Genomic DNA, 18,229 nt, shown 5'->3' on the forward strand with positions numbered 1-18,229 from the left:
CTACGTGTCTAGCTAGGTTATATTAGTCTTTTTATATTATAGTGGACGACCTGGACGACCTGGACGACCGAGCTTTGCTCGGTAATTTTTTTTTTTTTAGTTTTAACTTTAATTATTCGTCAATAGATGTCAGGAAGAGTCATAATAAATTGGGACTACTCAAAGGCCTCCTATTTGTTAAAAAAGTAAGTTTAAGTCGATAAAACACGAACATGACATTTTCTAAAAAAGATTCCTAGCTAGATCGATAAATCGATCTAGCTAGGAATAATAAATATAATAATATTTATATATAATATAAAAATATTTATATATAATTTTTATATTTTTTATTAATATATATATATATATATATATATATATATATATATATATATATATATATATATATATATATATATATATATATATATATATATATATATATATATATATATATATATATATATATATATATATATATATATTATTGCTCGTTTAAAGGTATAAGATAAAGTATGAGACAAAACTAATTACATATTTTTTAACATCCCGACTTTCACGCGACTTTCTTCTTAGAAATGTTTGCACCATTTTCTGTGAGTGCCCTGTTATCTCGCTCTCTGTAAACAATAAGTTAAAAACAACGCTTATTTTTCACGAATAATGTTATAATACGACTTGCTGCACCCGGCAAACGCTGTTCTGCCTTACACTGATCATTTAGGGGGATGAAAAATAGATGTTGGTCCGATTCTCATAGATACCGGATAAGCACAAAAATTTCATTAAAATCAGTCAAACCGTTTCAGAGGAGTATGGCAACGAAAACTGTGACACGAGAACTTTATATAATAAGATAACCAAATAAAAATACATTGGACAATAAAGCTGGTAGAAAACCGGCGTGACATAGTAGCATGTTACTCTGTGAGGTCTCTAGGGTGAGTGGGGGAAGCTGAAGGTTTCCTTTTCCCCACCTTTCCCAGTTCATTCCAGTCGAAAATCCTTTCCTTATCCTTTCCCCCTTAAAGCAGCGCATTCGCAGAGGCACTACCTGTCCGAATATTCATGGGCGGTGATCGCTTACCATCAGGCGAACCATCAGCTCAGTTGTTGTCATCATTAAATTCATCTAAAATTACAACAATTTCCTATCCGGAAACAAATCACGCCAATCAGTTGAAAACCCGCTAAGATATCAAATAACAAAACAAAAACAACCGTCGCTACAAAAGAAATATAAAATAATAAACATATTAAATATTTCTATTTTCCTGTATTGTTAGGGTTGCCTGGTAGAGATCGCTACCTAGCGATAAAGCCGCCTTTTGCTATTCAATTTAAGATTTATGTACGCCTGTATATTTTTTGTTGTTGTACGCAATAATGAATTTCATTTATTTCATTAAATAGCCAGTTTCCACCAAATTACTTACTTCTGGAAGATCATGTTAACGACATTTCCTAGGGGAGCCTCGATAATCAGATAAAGCGCGAAGCTGATAAAAAAGCTCATTGTTATAACTCCACTGGTAATCAGCATCTAAAAGTGATTAAGGAATAAATTAATTAAGAACATTTTATACAGCACAGTAATGAACCCTCATAGGAGGCCTGTGTCCCAGCAGTGGGAACATACATAGGCTGATGATGATGCGTGGGTATAGCTTCATAAGATGGATAGACGTCAAATGTATAGTGGGCCCACACTATAACGTGACCTTAATAAATAAATCACGAACAGTTTATTACAAACCGTCTCAAACATATCATAGCGCAAAGGAGATCTCAAGGCTGCAGCCCATCTAGATATCAAAATAGTATGCACTAGATATAGTCCGTAAGATAGCTTGCTTAAGACTGTGAACGGGCGCCACCTCAAAAACCTTTGCAATCCAGCTGAAATATAAAAAAAAAACAAAAATTAATCCATTATGAGATAAAATTAAGAATAGGATCGACTTAGCGCCATATTGTGACGTCATGACTGTTAATACAAACCAATTAATTATCTATGTTAAGCACTAACGTCTATATCCTACTTATATTATTAAAAGTGTGTAGGGATGTGTGTGTGTTTGTTGCTCTTTCACGCAAAAACTAATGAACCGATTACAATGAAATTTGGTACGAAGACAGTTGGAATGCTGGAATAACATATAGGCTTCTATTCATCCCAATATTCCTACAGCAGACGGACTTATGCGGATACAACCGCGGGGTGCAGCTAGTATTATCATACTTACATGCTGTCCCATATTCACAAATGCACAAAAATCCGCAAAATACCACAGCCCACAATGGTCTATTGAGAGATGCGAATAGCACCGACAGCCATAACCCATACACCCTACTCGTATTATGGAAATGTCCGCCACAAACCATGATAAAACTTGTAATAATATACAAAATTATTAAACTGATAAGTGACCATTTCTGAAACAAATGCATGTATTATTTTTCACTACTCTTAGTTTGTCCTGGACGCTCGTCCCGGCTCCTCATGTCAAGATTCCTTGTTTATCCTAAGCGTTTAATAGGGATAAAAAGTCTCCTATCACCCAAGTCATCTCATACCCTGACTGTATACTAGATATATCAAAATCCATCCAGTAGTTTGAGCATGATCAATGGACAAATATCCAAATATCCATAAATTGTGAAGAATAAGTGTGATATTAAGTGTGAAGTGCGATCTATTTTCTTTATCTCGCTGTGTCGCTGTGCGAGACAGAGATAGCAGTCTCACTCATACATCCGTCTCTATCGCACTAAAATCAACAATAAAACCATACTTACATAGCTAATTACATTCCTATAGTTCGATGGTTTATATACTGACATCAGGTAACCCATAGCAAGACCGAGAAAATACGGTCCAGCTCGAAGATGCGTCCATAAGTAAATAGGACTAGCGAATAGTGTCTCACGGTAGTTAGCAAGTCCTCTGAAATAGCCCCAACTTTTTACAATTAGTATTAACCAGCTGTAACCCGCAGTAAAATCTCAAAAACCGACCAATTTTCATTCTATTTCTATCTTCAAATGGATAGCGTGGTTTCGTGGGAGGTTTTAGTTATATAAAATGTTAAGTTTCATTGTTAGTTTCAATGAAGGAGTCAATACGTAAGAAACAAACTGGTTATTTTTATTGCAGATTTTTACTGCAACAAATTCAAAGTTGTTAGCCACTGCTGTATTTTCCTGTGTTTGATTTAATCGATCGTTACATTAAATACGTACTTAAGTAAATTATAATATCTGTATGTGGTAGTCGAGCACGCTTAGGCACAAATTGGGCCAGCTCGCACCGGGGAAGTACCACACCTCCACAGAAGACCGGCGTGAAATAGCATTATGCTGTGTTTCGTTCGGTGAGTGGGGGAGCCGGACGCCCAAATACTTTTCCTTACCCTTCCCAATCCTTTCCTTTATTCCTATCGCTAATCATTTCTTAATCCCTTCCCAAGAAGTCGGCAATCCATTTGTAGAGGCATAGGTAGGTGGACCTTATGCCTCTCCAAATGGGCGGTGGTAGCGCTTACCATCAGGCGTATGGAAACATTTGTTTAATCATTCCATGTACCAAGTCAGCAGAAATGCTAAGAGCTATCTTCAGTAACTTGTATCACGAATGACGTCAAATTTTCCCGCCATTATGTCTGACGTCACAACGGTATCATCTCCTTGATTATTCTGCTGATCTGGTAGAATGCCAAGCACTAACAATTCTTGTATGGAAATATTTGTTTAATCATTCCAGGCACCAAGTCAGCAGAATTGCTAAGAGCTATCTTCAGTGACGTAGTAAGTTGTATCACGAATGACGTCAAATTTTCCCGCCATTATGTCTGACGTCACAACGGTACCATCTCCTTGATTATTCTGCTGATCTGGTAGAATGCCAAGCACTAACATTTCTTGTATGGAAACATTTGTTTAGTCATTCCATGTACCAAGTCAGCAGAAATGCTAAGAGCTATCTTCAGTAACTTGTATCACGAATGACGTCAAATTTTCCCGCCATTATGTCTGACGTCACTACGATATCATCTCCTTGATTATTCTGCTGATCGGGTAAAACGCCAAGCACTAACAATTCTTGTATGGAAACATTTGTTTAGTCATTCCATGTACCAAGTCAGCAGAAATGCTAAGAGCTATCTTCAGTGACGTAGTAAGTTGTATCACGAATGACGTCAAATTTTCCCGCCATTATGTCTGACGTCACAACGGTACCATCTCCTTGATTATTCTGCTGATCTGGTAGAATGTCAAGCACTAACAATTCTTGTATGGAAATATTTGTTTAATCATTCCAGGCACCAAGTCAGCAGAAATGCTAAGAGATGATATCTTCAGTAAGTTGTATCACGAATGACGTCAAATTTTCCCGCCATTATGTCTGACGTCACAACGGTATCATCTGCGATTATTCTGCTGATCTGGTAGAATGCCAAGCACTAATAATTATACTCTAACGAAAAAAGGTGCGTTTAATTGCAATACAATGTAGCAGATAACAATTTTTCGATATTTCGCAATCTTGTAAGTTAGATTGGAGTACGACAAGATGTTACATCCGCCAACTCGGACTTGGCCAGCGTGGTCGATTGGCTTGAAGCGTCATAGGAAGGCTGTGTCCCAGGAGTGGGAACATATATGGGCTGATGATTATGATGATGAAGCTAAGTGCTAAACAAACATACCCCAAATGCAAAGGTGGTACTGGTGAACTCTGATGTTGATAAACATATAGGCCCGGTAATATAAGGGAAGCTATTGTGAGTAAACTGTATATGATCACAGCTATCCTGGTGTTCTTCTGATATATCCAAAGTAGAATCATTGCTACCACAGTTAGCTGAAAGTCCGCAGGCACCGTCCATAAAATCGGGTAGCACTGTAAGTAGTAATGTATATTACACAAGCGCAAATAAAGGTAAGCAAGAAGATATAAACCCGACGTCCCGACGACCAGTTGTTGAAATAAATGGCTGGATTTGTGTCAGGCAGTTAATTGAATGGCGCCGGTTAATAAAGAACCAGATGATTTTAGTTGACCACGTCATAAGCAGTCCCCCATGAAGGTTTAATGTATCCACAATATTGTATACTTACTATGTTAGTTGTATCTACATAGTTCCCCAGCATCAGGAGACTGATCCACCAGCTCCTACCACAAGCATCCATTTCTCTCTCACTCAGTCGAGACCACAGCGGTCCACTGCCAGTGTGGACGATTACGAATAAAAAATATAGTATAATCGGTCCTATGAAAAGAACGAATCTGAAAATATATAATTATACTTTATACATTCTCTTTTTCCTTCTACTTCTTCCTTCTTAGTCTACCTTAAAATGATAATATAATGAGCAGGGAAGGGACTGACTCTTAACACAGGTTATATTTAGCAAGGGCCAGAGCCTCTCAACAAAATTTTGTACTGATTTAGGTGAACTAAAGATTTATATTTTTTTATACAAACCGATCGTCGCAGCTCCGCCCGAGTCGACTCCAAGAAGAAACGAAACGTATAGTTTATGGCACTAAGTGCAAATGCAGCTTTCTATGGTGAATGGATTTTTAAAATTGGTCCAGTGGTTATTGTGTGGATTATAAACATACAAACAAAAACACAGATATTTCCTCTTTATATGTTAGTTTAGATTACAAAGAGGTGAAGTTTATGAATTCATGTGTTTATACATTATACATCTTGATCTAATAAAGCGATTTTTATTTTTTTACCGATGGAAAGCGTTATCTGTGAGTAGCATAGACTATATTTTATTATTTTTTATCACAAATCACCCCACTTGAAGCCAAGACAAGCAGCTAAATACATTTTTTGTTCTATCGAAATGTATATGTATGCTCGTAAATATATTATAATATTTACTTCGGTGTGCCTGAATCCATATAAATCGGTTTAGTGGTGAGGCGTGAAAAGGATACAAACGGACAGAGATACTTACATATTTATTTCGTTAGTAGAAATTAGTGTTCATCTGATAAAAAATATAACAAAACATACCTGAGATATCTTTTCAGAATAGACCTAAAAAGATGGATTCTACCCGTCATCATAAAATTCTTGATCAGAAGTATGGCTGACATCACCAGGAAACTGTCCACTACAGACTCCCCTTGGTATAAGTTTATTATACCTTTTTCTTCAGTATCCTTAAAAAATAGTTGTAAACTTAATTAAAAATATTCATTCATCAATATGAGAGTAAGTGAGACGAATTATTGAGAAAGGGTCTGCACAAAAATTAAAAAGCTATCGTGCACTAATTTTTTTTTTTGTAGGTATATTTTATTAAAAAACAGGATAAACACTAGCCAAATAAATTTTCATTTTTGTTACACCGCCCCGGTTTTAGGCCGTAGTACATATATTACGTACGAATCCAATGGTGAAAGATTTTTCGAAATCTATTCGGTACTTCCTGAGATAAGCGCGTTCAAAGAAACTATATAGCCTTTAGTCATGTGGTCACTCAGTGAAGTTACAGCTAATGGTGAAAGAATATTTGTGATCGCTCTAGTGATTTTTGCGTGAAAACATTACAAACATACGAAAATACGAAAGTTTCCCTTTGTGACATCAGTGTAGTCAAATAGCAGCGAAACAATATCTCAATCTAGACTAAACTCACGGAACCTCAAACTAGAATCCATCAAACCGTTTAACCTAGAAAGCTTGCCAAAGAAATATCTAACGTAATGTATGTTGGCGCGCCATTAGTGCTTATAAAAATACAGTATTTTTTCTGTCATTTCTCATATTTATACAACTCTACAGCCGTCCGCCCCGGCTTCGCCTGTGGTACGTTAATTTTCTCTATAAGAACCTACCTTGTAACTTATCAAAAACGTTCGAGAAAATGATGCCGTATTGATCGAGTTGTTTTCGATTTTGGCGCTTAGAAAGACATTTATATTAATGATTCAAAGAAGAAGAGTTTATTTGAACCCGCTGATTTCTAGAAGTACTGGGCTATCTTGCAAGAAATTACCTAGTAATAATATTAATATAAATCTTCATTAAAGTTTTGAATTAGTACAATTATATTCATAAAAACTAAAGCCTATGTTAGTTAAAACTCTTAGAATGAAAGAAAAAAGAAAGGAGAACAAGTTTCCTCCTTTCTTTTTTCTTAGTTTATCCCTAACATATAAATACAATTTTATGTGTTGTTTTATTTATCATAATTTCTTTAAATAAAACTATATAAAGCTCACCCTATCCAGGTCCACAGCGTTGCCCGCACCGATCCAGGTTGTAACGAAACTCACGTGTAGGGCCACTACCACGAGCGAAAGTAGGGCCCTGACTCCATGCAGCGTGGTGACGTCATCCGCAGACTGGTGGACTAGGGACGACGCGTTAATTGTCAGGGACAGAGACTTGGCGATGCGACCTGGTGTTTAATATTACTTAGTTTATTGAATTGAATTAACAAATAAATATAGATAATATATTTAGAAACACGCCTTTTTAAATAAAATAAATTGCCTCACTTGCTCTTACACAGAATTATATTAAAGGAAATTTAATCCTGGCGATCCTAATCAGTATAATAAGATTAACTCATGAAATTTTTGTATCGTCACCGATCCTTGATAAACGTGCTTGATGGAATAAAGATTGAATTAAAAATGTCCGTTTGAATTAAAAGAGTCGTCGTCGACATGTCGGTACACACAAACATACATACATATACGGGAAATTCATATTTTTCAAGTAAATCGTTATGCTAAAAGCTTCGTAATACATACCTAACGTATTATCATTCACTTCACCACATGTAACGTACAGTGAACCAACAAAAACAGACACGACTGCTACCAGCAATATGGACCTGAAAATATATTTTACAATTAAATACTTGACGGAGTTGGCCACAATATTAGTTAGTAAGTGGGCGTATAAAATGGGTAACCGAGCAATTTATTAAATTATGTATTTATTGCTATATGTGGATATTTATGTATGTATATATATAAATGTTTATTTTAAATACACACTATTTTTATTGTTATTAATATCGTCGTTTTGCATCCGTGACAACAACTTAGGATTTAGTTGAAAACCAGCTCCAGGCCAACGCCTGGCACAAGCTGAACTAGATCCTTTTTGGCTGTACTGTGGGATACGATATTATTATACTTTTTTGCTATTATTATTTACTTTTGTTTTCATATGTATCTCTCCGTAATACTCGGGTACCTCCAGAAGGAAAGCAGCCGGTCTTTTGGAAGGCTTACGTGGGGACACAGATCCAACACGCAGAGGCCCTTACAGTCATGGGCAGTTCGCGGAAAGGGGGTATTCGATGGATTGGTAGGTTGGGTCTATGGGAAACTATGGGCGTCTGCCTTTTCAACTTCGAAAAATTGAAAATGAGTGGCAGACGGTGACATGGCAGTTCAGTCAAGGGGTCCCAAAAAAGTTACCTAAAATGGCAAGAAGGGGGCAACACCAACTGACTGGCATTCTTGTGAGCGCGCGAAATAAAACTAAAAATACTACAAAACGCTGATTTGTTTTTTGTATCTGTATTAAGAACACTATTAAGTATTACATAAATAATTGAAAAATATATACCAATTGTATTAAAATTCTTTGTATAGTTTTTATTGGCTAAAAGAACTCAAAATCCTATCCTACTATCCTGCTAATCCTACTAATCTTACTAATTCTTATCTTACTAATATTATTACTTACTCTCCCATTTATAATATTAGTAGGATTTACTTTTTATACGATATAAATTCGTTTTTTACAAAAATTTCGCCTAACTTTTAAACAGTCTGTTGGCGATGTCTTCACAGGGCATCGAACTCGGGTCATTTCAATAACACTGATACGCTAACTGAACCAAATAACACACAAACAAAAGATATTAATGTAACGAGATAAAAATGCATTGATATTATAACGAAAGAATTTATCGTATGCAATATGACAGATAAAATATTATCGCATCGTTTATGACACCGGTAAATGGTTAACACTGTTACATTATTTCTTGAGATTTATATTGTTTTAATAAGACGATTTTCTTATATTCTTATTATTTATTCCTTATCATTGTCATATATACTATATCTCATAAGATATATCCTTTATCATTGTTATCTGCGAACGTACATATCCTATCCTACTATATTTAATATTATAAATGCGAAAGTTTATAAGGATGTGTGTGCGTTTGTAGCTCTTTCACGCAAAAACTACTAAACCGATTGCAATGAAATTTGGTACGTAGACAACTGGACAACTGGAATAACATATAGGCAACTTTTTATCCCGATATTCCTACGGGACACGGACTTACGCGGGTGAAACCGCGGGGCGCAGCTAGTTAATTATACTATTGTTCTGATGGTTTTCAACCAACTACAAAAAAGGGAGGCTTTCGATTACATATTTGTGTTTGTAGCGTCAGAACTATCTACTGACTGGACCGATTTTTATTTGGAAGCTAGTGCCTTCCATGTGGTCCCATTTCAATTCATAGGTCTATTTCGCACAATATGAAGAAAGTTTAATATCAAAAATTGCGTTGTTAACATTATTTATTTACATTTTCTAATGAGAAATAAAGAAGTCTTTAAAAGATAAACTAATTTACACTTCCCTAAATGATAAGACCGTCCGGGTAAGTGTTCTTGGGACAATAGTATAATACTGACGTTTTAATTAAAGAAGTTACTTTCGAGTTTCTGGCCTTTTCTTAGTCGATAGTAGATTTAAAGCAATTATATATATACACACTTATTAATCCTATCCTACTAATATTATAAATGCGTAAGTCTAATAATCTCTAATAATAATAAATCTTTATTTCTTAGGTTTTTACATTATTGTACAAGTGGATTGTGGCTCAGGCCCTCTTGCTAGGTAATACCTGTGTTAAGAGGACCTGTTCCTTCTCTTCTAATTGTTGTCATTTGGTCCCATTTTAGAATCTGGAGTGGTACCTCCCTCTCCAGGAACCTCGGTAACCTATTTTGTAGAAATTAACTATGCGATCGAAACTTTTCTTTTCTTGTTATATTAAAATAGTACCTGCGCCCCGCTGCTTCGCCCGCGTAAGTCTGTATCCCGTAGGAATACCCGGATAAAATGCTGCCAATGTGTTATTCCAGTTGTCCAGCTATCTACGTACCAAATTTCATTGCAATCGATTCAGCAGTTTTTGTGTGAAAGATTAACAAATATACACACACATCTTTACAAACTTTCGCATTTATAATATTAGTAGGATAGGATAGGATATTAGTAGGATTATCAAAAGAGAATTACTCACATAAAAACATGATATCCGAATGACGTTTTCGCGCTAATAGATGATTGGCAGGAATCCACCTGAATTCTAGGATCTTGGATGCTATTAACGAGATGTGTCAGCTTATACAAGGCCATAACTATCTTATTGACTGAGTGTCTCTCGCAGGACCTCGGCACGCACACGCCCCAAGTAAAACAGTTGAATCTTAATCCATATCTCGATTCAGACTGAAAAGGTACATAACTTAACAGTTAAAGATTTTACGGAATTTTATTATAATATACTTCAAACTGACGTAATCAGTTTATATTATAAAATGAATAAGTTTATTTTGGTTAATTGTTCTTACAATGTTAAATTGAATTTATGTTAAAAGAGCAACTACAGAGTTCCTTGTCGGCTCTTCTCTGTAGTAACTGCTTTCCGAACCGATGGCAAATGTTAAAACTGTATAAAATGCTTCTAGAAGAAGTCTAATTAAATAAATAAATGTTTGATTTAGAGTTTGACTTCATAACTTGGGTTTTATGAAAAATTCTAGTATCATATATTCATAAGCCGCCCAGAGATACAAACCTCTCAATTTGATAATCACTTACTCAATTAGATAATAAAAGTTCAGACATTCACAGGGGTTTTTCTATGTTATAGACGATAATGAGCTGGTGGGTCGACTGATGGTAAGCGCCATCACACATAAACATTAGTAGAAGGTTTATGTCATTACAACTGCCGACTTTAAAAGATATGGCTTAAAGAAGTGATTGTCGAGGAAAATAAGGGAATGGACTGAAAAGGGAAAGTAAAAGGATATAAGTCTCCAGTCCCTCAACTCACCGTACGAAACACAGTAATATTCTCCTATTTCACGCGCATGTCTTTGGATGTGATACCTTCCCAGTGTGAGCTGGCGCAATTCCTGCTGAAGCAGTCTCGTATCTTACGGCCAGAAACTGACAAGACAATACACATATAAATTGATTAACTTACGTGAATATATTGTTCCACTGTCGAATAAGGATCCTTTACAACTCCTGTAAATTTCTTCTCACTTAAATAGACTTCCGCTGTACAATACTGAGTGAGCAAATCTGGATGCGTCTTTAACCAATACGGCTTAATGCATTCGTCGTAATTTCCCAAATTGTATCTGTTGCCATAAAATAATCCTGATGGTGTTTGCATGGAGTCCATTACTGAAAAATCAATTTTATTCGGTTGAAACGCTTCGAAGTTAATATACCTTCGTGATCACTACATAGTATAAAGCAAAGTCGCTTCCCAAGGGATCTTGATGGGATTTTTTTAAATAAATAGAGTGATTCAAGAGGAAGGTTTATGAGCTTATTTTGGCAGCTATAAAACTACTCCGATTTTAATGCCTGCCAAGCCGCGAGTAAAAGCTAGTATGAGAAAAAACTTTTAATATGGAACACCATCTTCAACTTAATATTACATAACATAATAGTATTATGCGAAAATATGTTACAGCTTATAATTATCGCTCCATGCATCCCTACTGCTGTCTCGGACCCCCGGTAGGACCTATTAGGACCATAATCTACTTCGAACTTTACAATTCTTGGACATGTCACACGATATCCTACACAGTTTCAAGTGAAGTGAATAATGAGCTGATAAATATTGGTCTGGAACCTTCGATTTCTCGACTGAATTTCCGAAATTTGTCTATAACTAAATACGTGTTATATTATTTGCATAGCTTATATTCTTCATTATATAATTGATAGCATCAGCACTTCCAGATGAAACAAAGACAATAGATATTACATCCAGATCCACGTGTCTGACCTATATCTAATAGTTGCGTACACAGCCTTATCGAATAACACGCTCATAGCCAGCTCCATTGCTTCCCTTTCTATAATATTACCTCTACAACATTAAGCTGTGTAGGTAATGCTTATCTCAATTTATATAAAATATTTTGTTTGTCCGGGATGAACTCCAAAACATTCAACCGATTTTAATCAAATTTGCACACCATGTGGAGTTTGATCCTACTTCAAATATGGGATGGCGGAGCCGGGACGTGTACCTAGTCTATGCTATATATTGTTGCCCGCAGCTTCGTCCACGTGGTCAAAATCCTTTCCTAATGGATGCTGGCTATCTGCATCCAAAATTTCAGTCCGATCAGTCCAATAAGTTGGGCTATGCGTCAATAGATCAGTGCGTAAGTCACCTTTCCGTTTTATAAATTAGGATGATATAAAGCTGAGATTGATATTGTTTGTTTGTTTCAACGCGCTAATCTCAGGATCTACTGGACCGATTTCAAACATTCTTTTACCACCACTACTACCCTAGTAACTACAAGAACACCAGTAATAAAGTTCATGATTTCATCTCATCATAAGTAACTTTAAAATTTATAACACTTCCTAACAATTATAACATATATTTAATAAAATCATCAAATTTAAGACAAATAACTTTACTCTACTTAAACCGTAAACTTTTTAAGGTTGCCAATACTTCTTCCCGAAAGAAAACATAAATGTGTGCTTATTTTCCATCATTATTCGCATCAAAAACTTTTCCGCACTTCCCTATACTAACTGATTTCATTAACTTCATAATATCGTTACCTACTAACTTGTTAAGGAAACTTTCACCAATTTACATACCCCAAGATGCCCATAAAGTCGAGTTTTGCGCGCTCCTCAATATATTTAGAGTTTCCTTCAAACATAGCCTCTCGTGTTCTTCCCATACTTCATCGAGAATGTTCCTTATTAATATATCGATTACAGTTGCTGGTTTATTCAGGCATTTAGTAGATGCGTTTGTAAAAACACCACCTGAATAAAGAGAAAAAATTTTCATCTGATTATTTTATAGTACCCAATGGTATATAAAACTTAAAAAACAAAACTGTTTTTTTCCAATTAAACTACTAGAAGATCGTTGTATTTTTGATGCTCAGATAGTTTAAAGTAATCATTAATTATACGTATAATTAAATTAAATATAATTCGTGAAAGGAAAGAATTAGAAATTATATATATATTTTTTTAAATGCACCGGGTACGGCACCTGGGGCAGTCCTACGACTCAAGATTCTAAAATGGAACTAAATCACGACCTTTCGTTTCAAACACAAAAATAATCAGGCTTATTGATAAAACAAAGATAATTCATTTCTACATTGTTCAATATTTAAGCTCGTAAACTCTAATCGTAGATCTAAGGTTGCCTGGTAGAGATCACTATCTTAGCGATAAGGCTGTCTATTTGAGCGTAATTGTGTCGAGTGTTTGTGTCCTTATTGTATTTGTTCTTTTGTATTGGTGCAAATAAAGAGTTATCTATCTGTCTATCTATCTATTTCATTCATTTGAAAATGGCAATATTGAATTTAGTTACACAAATGAATAGTAAATTAACTGAAGTAATTCAAAACGTTCTCTTAACATTTATCAACCGACCACAAAAACAGACAGAAGTTATCAATTCTACTTTTACTGTTTGTTATCTTATTTCTTTTAAATAAGTATACCGTTTTTAATGATTCTTTTTCATTTGAATAGCTGGTTCCGTTCATGTCCCATTTTAATTTAGCCTAGTTCTGAATATTTGAAAGCGGTTTAGTTATTTATTAAAAATAATTATTACTATAAAGTTAACCTGACAGATAATAAAAGAGAAAAAGATAACAATTAATAGCTATTACAATTTGGACTCGAATAAACTTGCGTGAATATTGCACTAAAACAGTAGCTACGTATAGTTTTAAATAAAAGTAAAACAAAGTAGAAAAATATTATCCAGAAAACTATTCTAATAAAAAAAAATGGCGCCAAAATTCAATTGTCGAATAAAAACTACTTACCGCATAAAATAAACAAAAACAATCCGATAAGCACCATATTCAGAACTCAATACTTATTTTTACACTTCGATAAAAAAATATATAATTTACAACTGTTCGCAAGTAAAATGCGAAAATAAATGGCGTTATTCCATGAGATTCGATTACGCAGTGCTTATCTATATAAGTGAAATAACCAGTAGGGAAAGCTTTTTAACTGGTCAATTATTTATTGCTAGGAGTAGAATTAATATGTTAGGTTAGTAGTAGTGGTTAGTCAACCTTTTGCAATAAAGGGCAGTCACCTGTAATGAGAATGATACTGTGCAATGAATATGATAAATCTCGATAAGTTATAGAACTTATCAAGATTTGTATAATACTAGCTCCGCCCCGCGGTTACATCCGCGAAAGTCCGTATCCCGTAGGAATATCGGGATAAAAAGTTGCCTATATGTTATTCCAGTTGTCCAGCTATCTACGTACGAAATTTCATTGCAATCGGTTCAGTTGTTTTTGCGTGAAAGAGCAACAAACACATACACAAACTTTCGCATTTATAATATTAGTAGGATTAGTAGGATAGGGGTAGCTGTTGCTTTCAGCTTCGCCCGCGTGGTCTTCATAAATTTCCATGGTACAAACTTTCATCCCCTATTTTATCCCCTTGGCGGTAGAATTTATTAAAATCCTTTCTTAGCCTACGTCATAACGTCTATCTGAATGCCAAATTTCAGCCCGATCGGTTCAGTAGTTTGGGCTGTGCGTTAACAGATCAGTCAGTCAAACCCTTGTAAAATAATCTATACTTTATTATGAAGACTTTGTTTTTCTGCTTGTTTAGTTAGACCAAATTAAAATGCGACCACATGAGCGGCACCAGCTATCAAAACGAAAAGATTCATAAAATGAGCCAATGGCCAGCCCCAATGAGATCATGCGCTGTATAGCGAGCCGGCTTGACTGCTGGTATGTCAACCACTGCTGCAAACTATCTGCTTCCATTATAGCATTGTAGTAGTGGCTGGCATACCTAGTAGTCACAATTATTTTATTTTATATAAGACATAATATACTAACATAGTTTTTAAGAATTAATTGTTACTAACAAAATGAGTCTGAGTTGCTCGAAATTAAATAAAAATAAATAAATAAATAAATAAAATCATGCAGGGGAATTGATAGCCTCCTCATTTTTTTACCGGTTGGATTGAAATAACCTCAATTGAATAAATAAATGCATTAATAAATAAACACTATATTTTTTATGAAACGTTTTAAAAACGCATTGGTCGAACTAATTTTTCAATAAATTTAGGTAATACAATAATGTTTAACTGACTGTGAGAAGGGGAGTAATGTTTTCAAATAAAATCAGTTAAATTAATTGAGATCTTCTTTCGTATTTTACGAACGTTGATAAATTATAAATAATATATTATGAGATATACAAAATTGTATACTATATGTTGTATGTCTAACTCATAACATACCATTTATAAAGACTTTTCAAAGTCGTTTATACAGGGAATTATTTGGCTTTGAATTCGTTTGTTGCTGTCATTTCAAAATAAAATTACAAACCTTCGAATCTTTCCGCTGTATAATATTAGTTAGTGTCTCGTGTAGCTCTTATACTGTTTTATTCATTATCATATAACTAAAATACAATGATACAATAGTAAACATTTGATCTATCACATATATAATCAATCATGTCATATATCTATCTAAATATAATCAGATCCTTGTACTATCCATAGCACAATGAATACGACAAAATAATCACGCATATAACCAATAAAACGATATCTAGTGCCCAAAACGGTAACAAACAAACTATTGTCAGCATTATTACTATCGCCTTATATTAGGAAGATGTAATGGCTTATAGAAATCCGCTCAGTGTTCACTTCAAGTCCAAATTAGCAACTAGTGTCCGTACAAAATGAAGATCAATATAACATCAACGAAATTTATAATACAAATTCTAATTTTGCTTATTCTGGCTGTTGTTATATTCATATTATCCACCTTTCTCTACAGTATAAGATACTGGCCGGATATTTACAATTATATAAACGCAAATATAACAATAAAACGGATACATACGATAACAGAATTGAATTTGACGTACTTGGATGATACGACTGAGTTTTATACGACCACTGAATTCGTTGAAGACACCACGGTCGAATATGACCAAGATTATTTCAGTTTGGATGACGTTGAGGTGAGGAAGCGTAGGACGGTTGAGATCGAAAATGATTATATTGAACTGCCGAGTAAAGTGATAGTCAATTATTTCTTTGATGTCGAAAATAGTACTGGTGTTATGAACGATTTATTCGACGAAGGAAAGTTGACGACGGTTGACTCAGAAGACGTAGAAATATTGGCGGGAGGTATCAAGAAGCATCGACTGGCTATGGTAAGCATTGTTATAATAAATTATTCAGTCCGTTTTGTTGCTAACCCTTTGACCTAGTGACCCATTGACTAGAACAAATTGGTTACTTATTTCAAATAAGTAAACGAACCACCTACATTGTAAGATGAAATGCATGTTATTTTAACAATATTGTTTATTTCTTAAGTATATCTTAAACTCATAAAAATCAGATGAATGTAAACGATTTACATTTGTTGTTTTTTTTGGTCTTGACAGACAGACAGATGAACTGCAAAGTGATCCTACAAGGGTTCGGTTCGTTTGTTTGTTTGTTCCGTTTTTCGTTTTGCGTTACGGCGATAAAATAGGAGATGAAACTTTGTACCATGAACAATTATTGTGACCGCGCGGGCGAAGCTGGTGGCAATAGCTAGAGACATATATAATTAGTCATTAATTAAGCAATCATGTATTCGTTAATTAATGCAATATTATATATGTCGCAGGCAGCTAGCGTGATCAGCCATGACTCAGGCTCATAATTCTACGAAATTAAGAGCTGGAATTATCCATATCTATTGTTAAATACTACATTTAATAAAGAGGTAATAATAAAAAAAATAATAAAAATCTGTATTTACCCATACCTTACATTGACGTTGCATATGTGGCTTGAATTCTTGAAGCAAAAATTTGTATGTGTAAACTATGGACACTAGTCGTCTAAACTAGGCCGAGCCCGTATCTTAGACGATGACTATGTATTTAATATAACTTAATACAATATATCTAAACAGTATATCGCGAAATATATAGACTATTTCATAGTTTAACATACGATTTTAATACGAAAGAACACAAGCGTTCATAAGGTTACAATATAATAATACAATGAAGGTAAGTTGATATTAGCAAATAATAATGAGTCTTATAACCGATCGCTGATGACGGAAAAGGTAACAATGCAGGTTATGGACTTGAGCTACATTTTAATTATAAGAATATAATTTGTAATATTAAAAAATGAATTCGTTTATTAACTGTGATTCGTTAACATTATGTGGTGTTGAGTAAACATTCTTTCTTTATCTCTTCATTCTGATTGTAGTTTATATAAATTTTGGATGGCGACGCTTTTGTTTAAATGTAAATAGATGTATAAAGGTTAGAAGTTGATGTTATTAGTTTCGTTATTAATAAGTTGTACGTAATATTATTTGTGATGGTTTATTCTAAAATTTTGAATAAGTTTTCAATTTGATTATAGTTTTGTGATTATTTTATGTTTGCATTGTACGTGGTGCGATGTATATTATTTTACTTATTTATTTTATTATATAACATAGGTCCGAGGAAGCACTGGGATTTTCGAATGATATATGATTTGAACATATTAGTAGGACAAAAATTTCTTTGACGCCCTACGGGTTTTATAGAATTGATTTTTGTATGTTGATCCATAATGCAGTCTTTGATAAATAGTTGTCTAATAGTCAGGTAGTCACAATTCGTATAAATGTCGGATGTAGGATATAATATAGTATATAATATAGTAAAGTATACTTTGAACAGAGCTCGCTGGGCTCTTTCTAAGGCTATTAAATGAGATATTTAGGCACCGCCCCATGAAGTAATGCAGTATATCAAGGTAGATTGCGCGAGAGCATAGTATATTTATTTCAGGAGAGGATAATCCGAGGTTGTGACATAGG

At 34.5% G+C, this 18,229-nt stretch overlaps 1 protein-coding gene across 1 annotated transcript; it reads right to left on the reverse strand.

The window, feature by feature from the left end:
- Nucleotides 1–534: 534 nt before the first annotated feature.
- Nucleotides 535–14,249, reverse strand: LOC119836794 (nose resistant to fluoxetine protein 6-like). The gene is made up of 14 exons (XM_038362264.1): nt 14,147–14,249; nt 12,942–13,115; nt 11,281–11,486; nt 10,309–10,517; nt 7,772–7,854; nt 7,235–7,413; nt 6,021–6,169; nt 5,104–5,272; nt 4,692–4,885; nt 2,782–2,929; nt 2,229–2,418; nt 1,739–1,881; nt 1,419–1,525; nt 535–602 (listed from the first exon to the last, which is right to left on the reverse strand). Exons 1-14 carry the CDS (start codon nt 14,181–14,183, stop codon nt 539–541), a joined length of 2,052 nt encoding a protein of 683 aa, XP_038218192.1. The 5' UTR covers nt 14,184–14,249; the 3' UTR covers nt 535–538.
- Nucleotides 14,250–18,229: the final 3,980 nt, after the last annotated feature.

Source organism: Zerene cesonia, chromosome 25 (genome assembly GCF_012273895.1).
Source record: "Zerene cesonia ecotype Mississippi chromosome 25, Zerene_cesonia_1.1, whole genome shotgun sequence".
Taxonomy (NCBI): Eukaryota; Metazoa; Arthropoda; class Insecta; order Lepidoptera; family Pieridae; genus Zerene; species Zerene cesonia.

Bases quoted from the DNA above. Each gene is read 5' to 3' on its own strand.
- LOC119836794 (XM_038362264.1), bottom strand. From the start codon at position 14,183: ATGGTGCTTATCGGATTGTTTTTGTTTATTTTATGCG. The intron at 7,855-10,308 runs GTGAGTAATTCT...ATATATTTTCAG, and splicing joins TTCGGATATCATGTTTTTAT to GTCCATATTGCTGGTAGCAG. The intron at 2,930-4,691 runs GTATGTTTGTTT...GGGCTATTTCAG, and splicing joins GTACCACCTTTGCATTTGGG to AGGACTTGCTAACTACCGTG.